A 20,433-nucleotide genomic window follows, 5' to 3' on the forward strand; every position below is an offset into this window, starting at 1 on the left:
TATACTTATTTAAAGCTCTATAAATACTTACCAACCAATACCTATGGTACTGATCAATATCAAAACTAACTCTAGGCATAATCTTTCAAATTAAGCTTTTATAGATCCCACATTCAAGGCATTCAAGAATTTTCAGCTAGGCTGCTACTGTTGACAGCTTAAAATCATCTATAATAGAAGCCCATATTAGATTTCCAATTAGCATTAGATTTTAAATAAAGCTATCAGCTTCTGTTGGAACACTATTACTCTACTCATTCATGCACCATTCTGCATAAGAAGATAACATCAGTGACTTTTGTCTGATGCATAAGAAGGAAACAGTAAATAGTCCCACCTTGACTAGACAAAGAACTTACTCCTGCAAAATGCTAACAATAACTTTCCATTAATACCGATAAATAATACCTATATTTGTCTGGATTTTTTTTTTGAAGTAATGTATCTAATTTGTATTTATTACAGAAAATAAAGTGCTTAATTAAATTACTTTCTATCATAGATTTTAGCACCTTGACAGAAAGCCTAAATCTCACAATGCTGCTCTTTAGTCTTATCTGCAGCATCCTGTTCTTTATCTGTAATCTTTAGACCTTTTAAAGTTCTTGGGGCAAATTTACAAGATAAAAGCCATGATTACTGCCTTCAATTTCTTTGCTTGAAAAGTAATGAACAGTGAGTTTCTGAAATCATTAAAAGCATTTCATAGCTAAACTTTTAGCTGTGTTTCATGGGTCATATCAGACTATGCAGACTATATTCTTGCAATTTTCTGGTGAGCTAAAAAATGCATAGAGCTTTCTAAACACAAAGCAGGAAAACTTGTTATTGACTAACGCCCTAAAATGAGAATACGTCTGTTTTCAGGGAACAGAAGATGGAGAGAAAAGGGTGTGGGTGCTTTCAAGCAACTGAAAATGATACAATTTATCAATTCTGTTATATCCAATGCTATTGTCAAACCAAATGTTTTATTTGTTTCATTATCTCTACTAATTTACGAATTTGTTGTTAGTTTGTATTCCACAGTCCCAATCCTATTTTTCAACAAGCTCTGGATTTATCCTAATAGGATAAATCCATTGGTTTGGGGGTCTTTTTTCTTACTTGCAGTTAACTTCCCTTGTTCCTTTAAACTTCCATGCCTTTGTAGGGTAGTCTGAGAGGCTGAAAGTGTTGCAATCATCCATAAAATTGGATAAGCCTGTAGATTTCCCCAGTGAACCCTGTCATTGTGACTCCAGACTCATATGGAAGGACCAGCTGTAAACGAACAAGATAAGAGCATAGGAATTGATATACCATACCTACCGAGCTGGTAAGCTAGTAGCTTTTCTCAAAGGGTGGCCAATATCACAAATTTATAGCTAGGTGACTAGGCCTCAAAGTAGACAAATGTAGAAAAAATATTCCCTGCAAAGGGCTCATCCTAATTCCTAATTTCCTAGCAGAAACTGGAGACCAGGAAATGTTTGAAAAAATTTATTGCCAATTTCTACTCAGTTTCTGGTATCTCTTTTTTAATCCCTAGCTATATCACTCCTTTCCTGATGACTTTTTGGATGTGGGTCATCAAACAGCCATCACAGGTTAACATGCTGGTTGCAACCTTAGCTTGATTTCCTATTACTTAAGGTTTCAAGAGAAGAAAAAAGCAAAAACATCATTGCCAGTGGCCATCTAGAATTCTGCATATGAAACAGAGTTTGGTTTTACCTTGAAAATATATGTTAATCAAAGTAACTTTTAGAGATTGCTCACAGTAATTCCATTTATAATTAATAGCTGTTTGGTTCTTGTCTCTCAATAACCATTAATTTTAAAATATGACATGCCAATTTTTTTACCAAATAACTGAGCACCATTTTGGCCAAATTTAGAAACTAGTTAATCACAATTAAAAACAACTAACCAACCAAACAAAAAACCCAAACCACAGCATGCATATAAGCAACAATCAAAGAATCACAGAATGTTTAAGGTTGGAAGGCACCTCTGGAGGTCACCTACTTCAGCCCATCTGTTCAAGCAGGGACACCTAGGGCAAGTTGCCCAGGACTATGAATCATCTCTACATAAAATGTATAGCATGAGGGGTGTTGCTGGCCAGCTGTTAAAATCAGGAAATTAAATAATCCCCACACTGGGTTTTGTTGAAGATTCCTCCCCTGTCATTAACAACAGATAACTATTTGGTACTGAAGAAAGTAAAGCTGTTTACATACCATCTCTCTCAGTAGAAATTAGAAACAATTTGGTTTGTACATTAAAAAGAATGTCTAAATATTCTACATTTGGCAGAACGTCAGCTAAAGTTATCTCAGTGCAACCCTATTATATACTCAACAATATTGATTTCCTAGCAAAACCAGAATTTTTTGGATTGGAAGGGACCTTAAAGATCATCAATTCCAACCCCCCTGCCATGGGCATGGACACCTCACATTAGACTATGTTGCTCAAAGCCCCGTCACACCTGGCCTTAAACACTTTGGTGGCATCCACAGCTTCTTTGGGCAAACTTCTGAAGTGACTCACCACCTTCAAAATAAAGAATTTCTTCCGAATATTTAATCTAAATCTACCTTTTTTAGTTTAAAACCTTTACTCCTTGTCCTGTCATTACACTCCCTGATAAAGAGTCCATCCCCAGCTTTCCTGTAGGCCCCCTTTAGGTACTGGCAGACTGCTATAAAATCTTATTGGAGCCTTCTCTCCTCCAGGCTGAACAACCCCGACTCCCTCAGCCTCTCTTCATAGGAGAGGTGCTCCAGCCCTCTGATCATTTTTGTGGCCCTGCTCTGGATTCATTCTAATACATTGATGTCCGTCTTCTGCTGGGGAACCCAGAGCTGAACACAGTACTCTAGGTGGGGTCTCACAAGAGCAGAAGAGTAGAGAGGGAGAATCACCCCCCTCAACTTGCTGGACATACTTTTTTTGAAGCAGCCCAGGATATAGTTGGCTTTCTGAGCTGCAAGCACACATTGCCAGCTCATGTTGAACTTCTCATCAACCAGATCCTTTTCCTCAGAGCTGCTCTCAATCCTTTCTCTGCCCAGCCTGTATTTTTCCTTGGGATTGCCCCAGCACAGATGCAGAATCTTGCACTTGGCCTTGTTGAACTTCATGAGGTTTGCACAGGCCCACCTCTCAAGCCTGTCCAGGTCCATCTGTATGGCATCTCTTCCCTCCAGCATGTTGACCACACCACACAGCTTGGTGTCATCAGCAAACTTGCTGAGGGTGCACTCAATTTCACTGTCCATGTCACCAACAAAGGTGTTAAACAACACCGGTCCCAATATCAACCCCTGGGAAACACTAGTTACTGATCTCCACTTGGACATCAGGCGATTGACCACAAGTCTTTGAGTGCAACCATCCACCAGTTCCTTACCTACCTAGTGGTCCATCCATCAGATTTATGTCTCTCCAATTTAGAGACAAGGATATCATGGGTCTAGAGTCAAATGCTTTGCACAAGACCAGGTAGATGATGTCAGTTGATCTTCCCCTGTTCACTAAATGCTGTAACCCCATCGTAGAAGGCCACCAGATTCGTCAGGCCTGATCTGCCCCTAGTGAAGATATATTGGCTATCACCAATTAACTTCTTATTTTATATGTGCCTTAGCAGAGTTTCCAGAAGGATCTGCTCCATGATCTTACCAGGCACAAAGGTGAGACTGACTGCCCTGTAGTTCCCTGGGTCTTTCTTTTTTTCCTTTTTCAAAATGGGAGTTATGTTTCCCCTCTTAGAGTCAGTGGGAACTCACTGGACTTCCAAAACTTCTCATATATGATGGAGAGTGGCTTAGCAATTTTATCTGCCAGTTCCCTCAGGACCTGTGGATGTATCACATCTGGGCCCATGGACTTGCGCACCCTTAGGTTCCTTAGCTGGTCTTGAATCTGATCTTTTCCTACAGTGGACTGTTCTTCATTCTCCCAGTCCCTGCCTTTGCCTTCTGGGGCTTGGGCTATGTGGTTAGAGTTCTTGCCGGTGAAGACTGAGGCAAAAAAAGTCATTGAACTTGTAATTTGACCATTTTAACACATTTTGTCACTGCAGAAATATATATTTGTCCTAAAAGGAATGAGAAAAGTTAAGGGCTCTGAAGAGACAATAGCTCATTATTGATATTCAGTTGTTTCTTAGATGGCCAAAAAACTACCAAAGACATATAAGTCAGAACAGTATTATTCTACGTGAACTATCACACCTAAACAAATAGATCACTTCACAGGGAGAGAAGCAGGACAGATAGGGGAGAAAAGGGTTAAACAACTATTGACATTTCTTCCGAGGATTGCCTGGTCTTTAACTATCCTTCACCAAAATAATTCTTCATACAGACAAAAATGTAGAAAGTATATCAGCTTTTTTTTTTTTTTTTTTAATATCTGGGTCAGCAAAACTAAACTGTTACTTCTTAATTACACTAACGGCTTTTCACTCTGTAGCGTTACAGTAATTTGCCGTTCTGCACAAACCCGACTCATATCTTAGCTACAATGATAACGTAATAGAGGAAAATAATTCTCTGTCTGTCTTAAGGGAAGGATTTTTCTCTCACTCAAAATGCTCTGATTGGGATCTACACAACAGTCCATCATCATTCACCTCTTCCCTTTCTACCTTAACTGGCTATACAAGGCTTGCATAAAGCTGAAGTTTTTAAAAGTGATCTTCATCAGTATGAGTCGGTGCACTTTTTTCTTTCAAATGTGTATGCATGTGACACTTTTATCAACATTAAGATAACTCTTGCACAAAAAAAAAAAAAAAAGAGGTTAAAAACTTTCATCAAGTTTATGAGATAAAGTGAAGTCATTGAAAATCTAAGATGTGGGGCTGGATTCCAAGTCAGACTCTTCCAGATCTCTTCCTGAGATTTTTTTGTGGATTATGTAATAACTCACATAATATATACTCACATAATGAGTATTAATGTTCTATCTATTACTGAGTAGCTTAGACTTGCTTGTGAATAATCTAAGTCTAATTGTGAAGGCTGAAACATGAATAATAGCTGCACTCTCCCATTCTCCAGTGAATAGTCTCATTTTATCACATTAATTCTTTTCTCTCTTTCAGCATGTAACTGTACTAAGAGGTTATAATGGTAGCCAAATAGCTCCCATTTTTACCAGCATTTATGCTTGTTTATGACTTATTTGGGAAAGACAGTGCTTGGGCTGCACTAGAATCTACCTACCAGTTGCACTGTTCTCATCTACATAAGGAAAGCCTTCACTTTATGTGTGGGAGAGGGTGAACTACTCATACTGACAAGAGGTACCTACTTTGAAAGCAGCTGATGGTGCATTTTCTGTACACTCATTGCATCTTTGCCTACCTAGTTCTAGATGAGTCTCACACATCTCTGTATCTTGGTATGAAGAATCCGTAAACATAAATGAGCCTAGGATAACTGACCTATCAGCTTCTGCTACTCCTGCATGTACTGGATCTGTCAAAAGAAGTTGGCCAGGTTTCCTATGTTGAGGTTTGTTTATTTATTTATTTATTTATTTATTTATTTATTATCACGCATATTCCCATTGGTCTGTGCAAATGCAGTAGCTCCATTGTCTGAGGAAGTATGAAATTTTCTAATTTGTTTGTTAAATTTGGCAGCTGATGTGTAGGCTAGTTCTCTGTGAGGTGTTGTATTGAGGAGACATTGAGCAGAACTGCCATGTGCCATTACTGTGCATTTTTCAGTCAAAGCCTGACCCTTTATGTTAACTCTAAAGCAGAATTATGAAGTGCGACAGTTTCCACTTTTTAAACGGGATAAAATTCCACTGCTTATTTTAAGAATTGAAATTAGACAGAAAGACCAGATATACTATACTGCCTGAAGCTCAAGTATAAATGGTTTAGTCATCCAGTGTTTGTGACCATTAGTTCCTGCTCAAATGAAAATAAAGATATAAGTATTCTGATCTGAATCAGAGTTAATCAGATCTGCCTTTTCAAGATACAATAGGGATGAAGACAATAAGAACAGGAACAAATTTATTAGCTATTTACAGGTTAATGTCCTGGTGTAGAATCCTTTACATGCAACTCTGAGTTTTTAGGATAGCTGATTTGACTACAAGGGGGATAAACAGCCATTGCTGCAGTGGTCCCTGGAGGATATGGGAAAAGTATATCTGTGATAAATGGATCCAACCCGGCTGTCTGTGAGACTGCCAGCATCATAGACACTTTTCTGCCAGAGTCAGCAGTTCATTAGCTTCAGAAGGTACTAATGAACTAAGTCGAGATTTGCCTGAAATAAGCTAGCTGCTCAGCAGAGCCCAGGCTGATTTGCTGTCCCCAGCTGTCTGTGGCCCTAGACAGCTGCCCATTTTGCTTATAGCTCCAGCTGGTCTTGGAACTGCTGTGTCTGCAAATAATTGTTGTGGAAGATGTTTCTCACACAAAGTTGAAGACAAAGCTCAGCACTACTATTCTTTTTTCCTCCTTCTCCCTATCTAGGCATGTATCTAATAAGCTAATTATGTATTCTGAACTCCTTAATTAAAAAATAGTTATAAAATGGAAAAATGGCCATGCTTTCTGTTTTGATTGGGTTATTGCAAATTAACATAAATTACTGATGATTTATTTTTTTCCATTTTTTTGAGCTTTGATTTCCACAGACTTTGCTACTTTAACTGTATTTTTAAAGAAAATGATGATTTTCATTTTTAAATGTTCTTTTTCAATGTACCAGTCTGTCCTGGATGTACAATAGTGTAATTTTATTTTATTTTATTTTATTTTTTGCACTTCTTTTTCCTTCCCCTTCATATAGTCATGGTTCTGGTGTCTTCTTGCAATGTATGTTTTTTTCCTACTCCCTATATATTGCTTCAAAGACTGAAAGGACTTGTAGTGTCAGTAAAGTGAGCTACTGCAAACATTTTCATTTGTACTTTTAAGAACTGCTTCTACAAAATGTGGATATTTATTTAAAATATTTCATTAAGGCCAGACCGTTGAAGCACAGAAAACAAGTGTTAAGGTCAATTGAGTGGCAATAAAAACTGTCTTCAAAAAAGGCATTCATGGAGCAGAACCGAGTTGCATTAAAAATCAGAACAGGCTATTTATTTTGAAGTTGAGGGTATTTAATTTGAAGGTGGAGAATAAGCAAAATAGATCACGTGGTTAGATGTGAGTTAGATTAACACATACAGAAAAAATATACAAATCCAACAATAATATTTGACCACTAAGTCATTAGGGAACAAATGCCTTTCCTACAAAACTTTTCTTTCTAGTTCGAAAAGAACTCATAAACAATGAGCTGAGCCTGAATTATTTATGTATTAAGAAAAATAAAAAAAAATAAATTAAAAAAAAAAAACAGAGGTAGAAGTTAATGTTATACATAGTTATAATGCTATACATAGCTTTGGCAAACCATATAACCATATTTCATTGCACAATCTGTGTTTATCTAAAGCATGTATTTACAGAAAGGGAAATATATATACTTTTTAAATTTAAAGGCAAATATGTTTCAATTATTTATAAATTTTTAGTCAGGAAGATCTTTATTACAGAGAGACAAAAGCTAGGTGGATGATACTACTGCTTTTCTCATTGTTATTACCATTCTGTTATGCTACCCTAAGTGCTTACTAATATAAGAAAGACACTGTTCGGTAATGTGGACAGTGAATTTACAAACTACTGGCAACTCTATACTGACTTCCTCTGAGACGTTTTTAATCAAAATGTAATGAGTTTTGTTGCCTAAAGACATTCATAGTGTGCTGTAAGGGCCTGTCTACATCAGGAGATTGAAGTATTTAAAGTAAGGATTTACTGTGTACTAATTACTGCATACTAGCTCCCTGCTATCCCTCTCTGGACAATGTTAACTCAGAGTGTGCACCTTCTTACTTGGGGATTGACACCCAGACTAAATTCCTGTTAAGTACCATGAACAGACAATACCAAAGAACTCATAGAATCCCAGCTGATACAAAACCATGCCTTTGTCAAAAGGAAAGCTACATAAAATACTTTCCATATCCCATTACAGAAAAATAAAAAGGGTTTCAAGAAGTAGTGATGCTTACAATCTTGCAGTTTTTAATAGCCATGCTAGAAAGAGCCTAGGCCAGGTACCCCCAGATTTCTTCTAAGGTGAGACTCTCACAAGCAACTTTTTAATGTCAATAGTCAGAGCTGTTGCAGAATGAATCTTATTGATTTACTGAGAATGAACTGAGGAATAAAAGAGTCATATCCCATTATAGATAAGTTTTTGCATCTTCTACACAGAAGCCAAAATAGCCAAAATTTAATGCTCCACTGAGAAAAATATACTGTCTCAATTACACCTATGCCAACACTTACAACTTCTGATGCTTGTTTTAAAGACACATCAATAATCCCGATAACAGGTCAAGGTCAGCACCATGATTAAAAAGCAACATGAAAGCCTAGACAGGAGTCATATAGTGGTGATAAAAGGTCTGCTTTTTGAATATCAGCTGTCCTACAGAAATTTCTTCCATATTACATTATCAATTTTGTTGGCAGCTTCGGATTTCTGGCTAATACTGGACTTGAAAGAGAGTCTAGGATGCCAAATTTCTTCTTCTTTATTCCGCTGTGCAAAAGATACTTTCCATACATCCTAAGATTCATTATGACCTTCATACTTTTACCATCTGCTGGGATTATTGCTGAAGTTCTGAGACTGCTCAGTTTCAAACAGCTTCCAATGATATTATATAACACTACATTATGTTGAAATAATGCAGAATTTCTTCCCTAAATTAAAATGGTATGAGGTGGATGATGGGCAGCATTAATTTCTGTACCAGTGATAAGTGTAAGGTCCAATAGCTTGGGAACCATTAAAAGGAAAATTGATAATGCATTACATCAGATGTGTGCTAAGAATCCTTCTTATGATGTGATGCAGTCCATTGATTCTATTGATGGCAGGTCATAAGATGTTAGACCTTGTAACCTTCATATCACATATACACTAGCTACTGTAGATAGATTTTTCAAAAGCTCTGGAATTAGCTAATTAAAAACTCTCCTTTCCTGTGACGCCATTTTAGTTAGGAAGGTGTTAGCAATATGGATTACTTTTGCAGAAGAATAGGTAGGACATAAAATGAAAGAAAGTCTGAAACCTTTTAAATGTAGTCTATTAACTAGATTTCAATTAAAATGTGCTATAGTGCAATTAATAACTTAATGGCATATATTAATGTGAATGACTTCTGTCAGCCATTTTGAAAAGGAAAATGTAATTTTTTTTGCAAAGGTAACATATTTTTATTTTTCTCCAAATATTACATTAGATCATTTAATACGCTGAGAAATGTTTGGTTTACATAGGTATAGTTAATGAGCTGATTACTGAGAGAATATTCAAAATATTTCTATGAAGTGTGTCCAAAATAAAAAGTATTAGAATTTTAAGTATTCCAAGCTTTTGCTTACAAGACTCTAACAAGTCAGAAGTTATCATGCTGTATCTTCCCCAAACCTACTTTCACTATGCATTCATCACATCTTTCCAGCCTTCACCTATGTTCTGCAACACCTAAAGTTTCAAAGTTTCTTTACCCCTTTTTCTGCAGGTCTGACAGGGATAGCAGCAATTGCTTCACCCTACATTAACTCCAGTGAGGCATACTGATGAGAAGCAGTATTGCAGAGGAACCACTGTCCTTTGCTCACAAAGAGAAAAAGACAGAATAGTTTACAGCTTCTGTGGCCTTCTTGTTCTTTCCACAATAATAAAAGGAAAGCATTTTTCAAAGCTGCTATAATTGAAAGCACTCAGAAAGCAGAAGAGGAGAGGCCACCCATGACATGGTCAGAGAGTGGTTGAGGTTGGAAGGGACTTCTGGAGATCATCTAGTCCAACCCCCCTGCCAAGCAGGGTCACCTATGCACCCTGCACAGGATCACATCAAGGCAGGTTTTGAATGTCTCCAGAGGAGACTCAACAGCCTCTCTGGGCAACCTGTTTCAATGCTCTGTCACACTTACACTAAAGAAGTTTTTCCTTGTATTCCTGTGTTTCAATTTGTGCTTTTTGCCTCTTATCCCATCACTGGGCACCACTGAAAAGAGTCTGGCTCCATCATCTGGACACTCTCCCTTCAGATATTTGATAAGATTGATAAGATTCCCTCTGTCTTCTCTTCTCCAGGACAAACAGGTCCAGTTCTCTCAGCCTTTCCTCATATGAGAGATGCTCCAAGCCTCTAATCATCTTTGTAGCCTTCTGCTGGACTGTCTCCAGTAGTTCCATGTCTCTCTTGTACTGGGGAGCCCAGAACTGGACACAGTACTCCAGATGTGACCTCATTAGGGTTTAGTAGAGAGGGAGAATAACCTCCCTTGATCTGCTCTCAACACTCTCCCCAATGCACTGCTGACTCGAGATACATTTTGCTGACTATCCTATCTCTATAGCACTCCCTTTACCCCATCTTTCCTACTTTAAAGCTCTCCTTATCAGTTGGGGTGTTTTGGGGATAGGTGAAAGAGACAGCTTTGCCAACATGCATTGTAACACCAGGCTTCTGACTTTCTGTTGTGGAAACACAGGATCAGAGTTGTAACAATTGCATAAATCTAAGACTCTTACTGACGTACACACTGGAACCTCAAAATTATATGCATTTTGGGTATGAGTTTGCAAAAGAGTGACAGACCTGCAGGTAACCACTGAATATTTATTTCTCCAATCAGATTTTTTTTTCCTCTAATCAAAACTGTTTTTTTTAAACCAAGTTTATGATATTTCTCTTTGTTTACACTAATAAGAAATAAGGATTAGAGGAGGTACAAGGGGAACTGACTAAACAGATTGGGTAAGAGATTAATTTTTCTAATCATGTCATACTTTGTCCATCCAATCTTTATTTCCTTTTAACAAAGAATATGTACTATTCCATAAGTCAGTGGAGACTTACAGCACTGTGGAAACAGTAGACAGCTGTGAAAAATGTGAAACATTCTCATACACTAACAAAAACAATATGCTTAAAACATCCATCCTGGAGTTTCCAGATCAATATCATGAAGTTTTAGTTCTGTTTGCCTAGATCACTAGTTATGGGATTTGTGAAGAAAGACATAACAAACATTAAAAGGAAATTCGTGGATGTTTCTAATTTTGAAACCTCCTAAAGATTGATGAAAATATTAAGCTTTTTGTTGCATATTCTTCCATTTGCAACATTTTTAGAAGAACTAGAACAACTACAGTCACAACTGCAACCTTCTTAATAACATGATGCAACTGCGCAGCAAATCAGTGTCTTAATCAATAGAATAAAATATACTATGTATTCTACTGAAATATTTTGCGCGTCTAGAATACAATGACATGAAAACAGCAAAGAAAATTATAACTGGGTTGGAGACTAGAATTTTCAAATGCATATTTCCTTAATTTAAAGAGTTTGGGACTAGAGGAGGTGGGGAGTTCTTTCCATTTAATGACTTGAGCACAGTGTGGTTTAAATAGCACATTTGATTTGGGAACCTATGAGGTGGTAATGACTCTTTGGAGAGAAAAAAATTGATTCTCTTATTACTGGTTTGATTAGCAATATCTGTAATTCCATGATGTTAGAAAATAGTTCAGCATTAAAACTGAACTATTTTCCATCATTTGTAGAAGCAGAAGCATAAACACAGTGAAGGCAGAGTTCCCATGCTAAACACGTTCATGAGTTCTGCAGTAATTGTACTGGTACCAGAATAAGGAAAGTAAAACTGGGTGATGTTCATATAGAAGCTTCAGTTTCGAAAAGTATGTATGCTAGACTTCACAGGTATTAAGAAATGGATGACAACAGTCTCATGACATTACTATTTAAACAAAGAGATGCAAGAAAACTAAATTTCAAGTGACCTTTCAGTAAAGGAAATTAAGTAAACATTTGATTAATGATACCACCATAGACCCATATTTCTAAAAAAATATCATTACAAGAAACTGCACTGAAGGGATCATAAGCGTAAGAAAGGGGAGAGTAAATTAATTAAAAGAAAAAAATATATTTCAAATGCCTGATTTGCCTTTCACTTGTGACAGAAGAAAAGTCTAGTAAACTAAAAGGAGAAATAGTCATGCAAAACAAGTATGACAATCTTGCCTAGCAGGGTGATATGAAATTTTATGTTTTTAAAGTTATTCTAATGACCAACTTTTTTTTCTGTTTTCAAACAGGTAATAGCATGGAACTTAATATAACTGTGATCAGATACAGAGAGAGATTAAACCTAAATGATAAGCACTGTTTTAGGATTAAACTGTTCCTTAGCTTCTTTCATCTGGACAATAAACAGTTGAAAACAAAAATTAAAGACCAAACAACCATCAAAACTTATGTTCAGATATATTGCAACAGAAAGATTGAGATTTACTAAAAAGTACATAACAAAATTTACCAAAACCCCCAAACTGAACTGCTCTCTTCTCAGACCAGCATGAAATTACACCTATTCTCATTCAGAAGTCTTTTACATTTCTGAAACAATAAACAATTTCATCTACTCCTCTGCAGGCCTAAACCCAAAGAAATTGCCAATACTACTGACAGGCCACAGGCTTTGCATTAACTTTGCAAAGGTGCACGACTGGAGCTTGTCAGTCATATTTTCCCTAAGCTTGTCTTTGGCTTCTGTTTAGGTCATTTAGTTGTAATAGCAATTCCCTAACAACCAGGTAACACAATCAACTCTGTTTTACCTTTAACTTAGATTTATGATTGCATAGGTTAATGACTATTGGCATAACAATTCTTATATATTCCTGTACCTAAAGTAGATAGTTCTCACAGAACAAACTTACTGTAGAATACAAATGTAGTGTAGAGGCCTACAATCATGGGATAACAGCGGAATTGAAAGTACAGTCAGAGGGTGATACCAGAGGGAGCTGGGCTCTAAGCAACTCACCAGGTCAGTTACTGGTAAACGAAAGCAACTCTGGGAGCTGGGTAAGACCAGAGTTGGAGAACAAAGACCAAGGAAAAAAAAATAAAATAATCAAAGAATAGGAATCCTACACAGGCAAAACACACACATATAGACATATGGAATTGCAGACAAATAAACAAAGACCAATGTCAGGGTTCTGAAGGCAACAATAGGCTACAACTGACTTTCCAAGTCCCTCTGAGGACCCACTCCCACTGCCCCATTTCAGTCCCTGCTTTTAAAACCTCACCCCCATGAGCCATGCCGTAGATGTATACCCAGCTCTATCCATTGCTCTGCTCCACTGGTGAGCTTTATGTCTCAGTTCAGACTTGGTTTATCCCCTCCCTTTCAATGTTCTCCATATAGTCAGCAGTACTTGCTGGTGCCACTGGCATTGCCTACCCTGGTTAGGGACGGGGAATGGTGCAGCAGCAGACAGGGCATTGCCTGCCCCAGGATCACCCATGGCTTGGCCACCATGATGGCGCAGTTCCCCTTTCCCTGTTCCCTGAAAATCAATGTGTGTGCTGGAAAATACATACTAGTAACCTCAAGCAGATCCTACCATAACAATATTGTCATTGACACCGCTGTCCTGTTCCCAGTGAAGAGCCTGGGATAATGACAATTGGTTAAGGGCAGTGTAACATCAGGGAAAAGGACAGACAAGGAAAAGGAAGTGTGCACATATAATCTGTTTTACTATTGGAGTATCTTTTTATTTTCTTTCTTTTTCTGTAATTAAATCTAGACCAATAATTATTCTTTGATAAAGATTTCAATTAGGCTAACAGTAAATTTGTAGCTTTGCCCGTACGTTTTTGTTTTTGTTTTTTTTTTCCTCAGAAACTGCACAAACCATAGTACAAAAAATTGGTAGTAGAAACATGGGCATCTTAGACTATAATCTGAATGGAACATATTATGCCTTTAACTTCTAGGGTGTTCCACCAGTTGGAAGTATTTCAGATTTTATGTACACCCAAAGAACAAGACTATTTTGTTTTAATGGTTTCTGCTTTGTTTGGTTGGTTTTGAGAAGACAGAATATAGTACCTAGGCAACAAAATTCTTGCAGGAGCAGGAAGACTAAAGCAGTAGTGCAAACAAACCAACCTTTAACAGGGCTGGTGTTTTGCTTTTATTTTAGACCATCATGATTTAGAAGACTGAGGCACTATAACCACTTGGTCTCTCTTCTTCCTCCCTAGAGTGAAAGGATTTCTTAGTTCTAAGTTCACAAAGTCAATTCATTATACCCCTGACATGCATTTGGGGGGGAAGATAAAATTTTGGTATCGATTCACAAGCTAATTCCCCAAGAATCTGAAATTTTAGAATTTAGGACTTTTAGATTGATGTTATTTAGGAAAAAAAATAATATTCAGAATACTATTTTTCTGTTAATCTAACTTTCATGTTTAAAAGTGTCATTCCTGTGAAAATAATCTAGAGTTCTATATAAATATGGCATATACACAGATATCTAGAAATATCAAGGAAAGCTATGAAAATTCCTGTGGGTGAAGGTAAAGACTTGCATTCAGACCTTAGATATAAATAAATTTGCTTAGATCAAGGGATATAATTAGATCAGGATGAGCATCATACTTATACATCTGTTCTTCCAGCTACCATATTTGAGGTGGCTTTATTACTTCTGAACACCTCATTGTGTTACAGAAATACATGGAAAGGGTAAAGCTCCTAGTAGTAATGCTACAAAAAGCTGATTTTTTCCACATTGCCAACGTGGAAAACAGGTCAAATCAACAAAGCAAATCAAGGCTTAATTTTTGCTCCAACATCCATGACCTTGCAAATGTTCATTTACCCTACGAACACAGGTATGCCCTTTTAGCCGAAGTCAGTTATTCAACCGTACCGTGTGACTCCCATCAACATTAGGACTTTGGCACACGCTGATAAATTATCAGCAATGTGTTTCTCCCTGTGGTGCAATAGTGTGCAATTACTGTCACATACAATGAAAAAGAAATTCATTCTGTTTACAAAAAAGAGTCAGCTAAAATTTTGTTGAAACAAACATTAGCACTAATATTCTACATAAAAAGCATTTTCGTATTGAAAATATCACCCACTGCTTTTTCTCAAAATATGTGAACATAAGGTAGATAGTGCCCCTTACCTCCTCTTTTGTTTAACTTCGCATAACCTGGCACGTAGCTGCTTGTCATAAATGATGAACTGCTGAAGGAGGAGTGGGGTAACGCTGAGACCAGAGCTTCATCACACTTTTCTGAAACACAAGAAGACAGATTAACTTTATGCCATTAATTATTCATACACATTAAGGGGGAACGCACCCTTTATTTTTATTTTGGGTAATAACACAGTCTTCTCACTTGTGTACATGCAGAATGCATGTGGATACATCCCAACATTTCAGTAAAAATAAAACACAAAGAGAAAATAAAGACTTCAACAAAGTTAGGACAGCTGAGCAATGTTGATGCTTAACCATGAGTGACCACTCCCCTTTAGGATAATACAAACAAACAAAAAAGCCTGCCCTGATATATCTGGAAAGTTTTTGATGATATGTAAACAGTGATAAAGAAAATTATTATCATGAAAGCTTTGTAAGAAGTAGATAAGATATAAACTCTCAGTTCCATAATAGAGATGCTGATAACCTGATATTTTAATAAAGAAAATAAATTAGGGCACATGAATAAATGCTTATGAATTACCACATATTACAGATTTACTCAGAAAAATAGTTAGAGAAACAATATTTTTTTCTTAGTATAATCTCCATAATCCATTTGAGCACTTCACTTATATTTTACTTAGTAAAAAGAAGATCAATTTAGAATTAGCATCTAAGATGGAGGAAAACCAAAATCAGAATCTTCGACTTTCTAATAAAGAAAAAAAGTTTAATACAAATCTCCTGTTGTTGTATGAAATTATGTGAATTAGAATGGAGAGAACTGGCTTTTGATTTTCCAAATGTTTAGATCAGTTAATGTACTGCTTTTTATTCTAGTCTTTCCTCAGTTACTTCAACAGATGTGTGAAATACATAGGTTAAATTATTCATTTACATTTCAGGTACAACCTACCACATAAGCAAAAAACATAAGTTCCACCAATCAACATGATTAACCTTTTTAAACACACACACTGCAACATAAGCTTTGCTATAAATGGAAACACCCTCAACTTAAGTATGTATCTAGAAAGCCGTAGAGCATTCCTGGTAGGCAGCATAATCAATACTCAGCCACACCGGATTTTGGTAAAATTAGAAAACTATGATCTGGCAGACTGGATCACATGTGGAGACAGAATTAACGTTTTTCTCAAAAGAGGAACTTATAAGTGAAAAAAGGGTGATTGTGAGTGAATCAAGTCACTTGTAATGCAGCTCTCGTAAAATTTTGAGTTTCATATAATGAAAAATAAAATTACTTACACAGCAATAGAAACTGAAGCACAGAAATACAAAACATCAGTTCATGAATCAGTACTCTGACATTTAACAAAATAAATACGATTTTATTTATTTTTTTTTTTCCATAAATGTCTACAAGTTTTTTTATGGAAGAAAGCAAAATTCATACCAGCATAAAGGTATAGGCAAGAGTAAAGTTCAATTGCTTTGCACTGAATTAAAGGACTGTTCTGAAGACTTTAAAATTCACTACCATGCTATTAAATGATGGAATTCTGACAAGGGAAGAAAAATGGTTTTAAGTATAATTGTTTATACCACAAGACAGAATTATTGATTCCACTTCCCTTTCCTCCCCCTGCTTTGGCTCCAGCCACACAGCATATTTTCACTCAGATCTGCAGCTGGAGAGGCCACGGTGCCTTGTGGTAACATCATGCAACCCAAGCATGTGTGTCCCCAACTAGTGGGCACACACATGACCTCCGTAGCAGCAAGGGAAGACATGGAAAAAGTTTCTGTATGTTAAGATCCTGCTGCTATTATTTCAAAGTAGTATATTACAGCGTAAGAACAGAAATGAGCAGCAGATTGAAGTACTTATTAGAAATTTTGTTGTAAACCTCATGATCACAGTAAGAGTTACTCAAAAAACAAATCTTTATAACGTGTTTCTTTATCTATAATGCATTTTTATTATCCATAAAAATAGGTTTTCAGCTTAAAGATTGCTAGAAAGTTGCTCTCTCTAACACTTCATTATTAGTGTTACCTAGCTAAGGATTTGAAGGCATTCTTTGTTAATTCTGTTGTCTAAGTAAACATTTAAAAACAGAAGGACATATAGTAAGAAATATTTAAAAATACACAGAAAAATATCTTTATAGCATTTTTCTGTGCTTATCTTACATACTATTAAGGAAAAATATCTTTTCGTTAATACTGAGAGCTACAGCTGAATATGTTTCATTTTCACTTTCCTGTCGTTCCGCCCCTCCCCTCCCCCCATATTTCCTCACCAACTATTTTGAAATTCTGTTATAAAGAAAAATGAAATTATACAGCTACTTACACTGAAGAATGGGACTTACAAACAAAGAAAATAAACCCCAATAAACTCCTATATGTATATACATAACACAAATACACATAGACGCACATATATGCATATACATAATGCATACACACAGAGTAAAAATATCATTTTTTCACACAGTCTTAATTATGATGTAGGAAGGGCTCCTTAGTAGTCAGACTACCTTATGGAATTCCAAGAAAGAAGCACAGGACTTTATCAAATGCACAATAGCAACGCCAGAGGAGTGGAAGTACAAAACTACAAAAGCTCATATAGCATCTGATCCTGCATTCTTACATACTCATAAAATCCATTACACGACATTTAAATTTGAGAGGATTATTAGTATTTTTTTAAAATAAAATTCATAGGTTTATATGATTTCCCCCCCTGCAATTTCATATTGAGGGGTTGGGGTAGGGAGGAAATTTCCAGCTTTCCAGAAGAATATTAGGAATAGAAAGTTGTAGCTAAAAAAAAAAAAAAAAATTTAAGTACTCATGCAATTTGATAGATTACTGACTATAGTAGGGGGATATTGGTCATGATATTTTAAAAATATTTGTGAAACCCAAGGTCGATCCTAAACCCCTCAAAAAAAAAATAAAAATCAACATTCAAACAAGGGATAAAGTATGACCAAAGTCTTAATTTCTGCACCAAAAATAAAACTGAATTTTAGACATGTTCAGAAACAGGACAGGTGAAAAAACACCTCTCCAAACAGCAGAACCTCAACAGAACTGTTGTTCTTTTACTGATCCCAGAAACTATTGAGAAAATCTCCACCTTTTATTTTGGTAGTGATTGTTGCTACTGTTGATGAAGCTACACAAAAATAAATATGTATACTTTCTGGAAATAGTACTAGCTTCTAAATCATCATTTGTACCCCTGTACAGCCTGCCTTCTTTCTTTGATTCATGAATCCATCCTCTTGGACTCAAAATAATAAAACAGACAAGCTTGATATAGTAAAAATTAAATAAACAAATACAACAGTATTACTGTATTTGTCAGTTGTCAATGTTGTCATGATTTTTACAGACAGTCATGACTGTGTTTCATTTGGTGCATATGCACTTTAGAAATATTGATTGTGGATGTCTGCTTTCTTAGTTTGGTTGGAATAGCCAATGATAGGGGATAAAAACAGAGTTGTTGGAGAGATGCTGGAGAGCAGCCCCACAGAGAGAGATCTGTGGGTTTCGATCAACAGCAAGCTGAACATGAGCCAGCAGTGTCCCTTGGTGGCCAGGAGGGCCGACCATATTCTGCGGTGCATCAGGCATGGCATTGCTAGCTGGCCAAGGGAAGTGATTGTCCAACTCTGCTCTGCGTCGGTGTGGCCTCACCTTGAGTACTGTGTGCAGTTTTTGGTGCTGCAGTATAAGAAAGACATAAAGCTTTTTGAGTGTTCAAAGGAGGGCTACAAAGATGGTGTAGGTTCTGGAGGTGAAGACATATGAGGAGTGGCTGAAATCAAATGCTTTGTTCACTCTGGAGAAGAGGAGGCTGAGGGGAGGCCTCGTGGCCTCTTCGAGGCCTTCAGCTTCTTCATGCAGGAAGTGGAGGGCAGGCGCTGATCTCTGCTCTCTGGGGACAGTGACAGGACCCAAGGGAATGGCATGGAGCTGGGACAGAAGAGGGTCAGGCTGGGTGTTAGGAAAAGGTTCTGCACCGAGATGGTAGTTGGGCACTGGGACAGGCTCCCCAGGAAGTGGTCATGGCACTGAGCCTGACAGAGTTCAAGAAGCATTTGGACAATGCTCAGACATATGGTCTGATTTTTTGGGTGGTCCGTTGGGGACCCAGGAGTTGGACTCAATGATCCTCATGGGTCCCTTCCAACTTGGGATATTCTATGATTCTATGATTCTGTGTTTAAAAAAAAACATAAACATTCCCCCAACCCTCCACCCCCCACCCCAAGTACACTTTTATGTTTGAAAATGTAGGAAATTCACCATACATGGGTGTGAATTATACAGAAGCATTATATTTAAAATGCATAGACATGTTAAAAAAGATATTAAAAAAAAAAAGATATTAAATCTCTTCAATAACTCATAGCTCTAGGTCCAGCAGAACAAGTAAAAAGACTGCTTACACAAGCTAATATTTCTAGCTTTGTATGTAAGTTCCACTAAATATATTGCACTTTTAAACCTCTTTCACAACATGAAATGCTGTTATGCTACAGATTTAAGAGGGAAAAAAAACCTTTGGGAAACTTTGGTTCTTCCAGCAGTTGTAGTTATTTCCCAAGGATTCCAATTTTTTACTTACTAAAACGAGAATCATATATACCTTCCTGCTACTGAGATATAATAGCTTTCCCATATAAGTCAATGTACTGTGCCCTGTTAATCAATTACAGAACATACTCTCCTGCCAGCATCATAGCAGCAAAGAAACAAACTCTCCTCCATAACATTTATCTCAGTGATGTATTTACATTCAAGCTAACTTAGACCCATTTAAATGTTAACTTTCTGAAGCAAAACCACACTTCCACTCTACTCCTTTCTGTTCAGATAGAAAGAACCAATAGCTGTGACACAGCTACCATGATGTTTGCTACTCTGACTTTCCTATTGAGAGAGAAATTGTAGTACATTTCCATCACAAACAAGTTTCCTCGAGATTCAAATAATTGGATAGATCAATGGAAGAAAAGTTATATAAAGTCAAAATCAAATACAAATGCAAAAACCTTTGCAAGCCACTATCTTCATATTCATGAATGCCAAAAGACCAGGGGAGACACCAGGGAAACACCACTGGAGGATGACTATGCACTCGCCCTGTTCTTACATTCTTCCCTAAGCATCCACTCTTCGAAACACAATAGTAGGACAAATGGATCTTTAGGCCTACCAAGTGCAATCTCTCATGTGTTCTGAAGTTCACGCTCAACAAAATCTAGGATAGTCTAGCCATCATGCT

General features: G+C 36.9%; 1 protein-coding gene across 1 annotated transcript in view; it reads right to left on the reverse strand.

The window, feature by feature from the left end:
• CNTNAP2 (contactin associated protein 2) overlaps positions 1 to 20,433 on the reverse strand; it is a 1,164,016-nt gene that overhangs the window by 788,335 nt on the left and 355,248 nt on the right. The window contains exon 2 of the mRNA XM_066992162.1: positions 15,135 to 15,245. Within this exon, the coding sequence (XP_066848263.1) occupies positions 15,135 to 15,245 (111 nt within the window). The remainder of the gene's footprint in view (positions 1 to 15,134; positions 15,246 to 20,433) is intronic.

Source organism: Anser cygnoides, chromosome 2 (assembly GCF_040182565.1).
Source record: "Anser cygnoides isolate HZ-2024a breed goose chromosome 2, Taihu_goose_T2T_genome, whole genome shotgun sequence".
Taxonomy (NCBI): domain Eukaryota; kingdom Metazoa; phylum Chordata; class Aves; order Anseriformes; family Anatidae; genus Anser; species Anser cygnoides.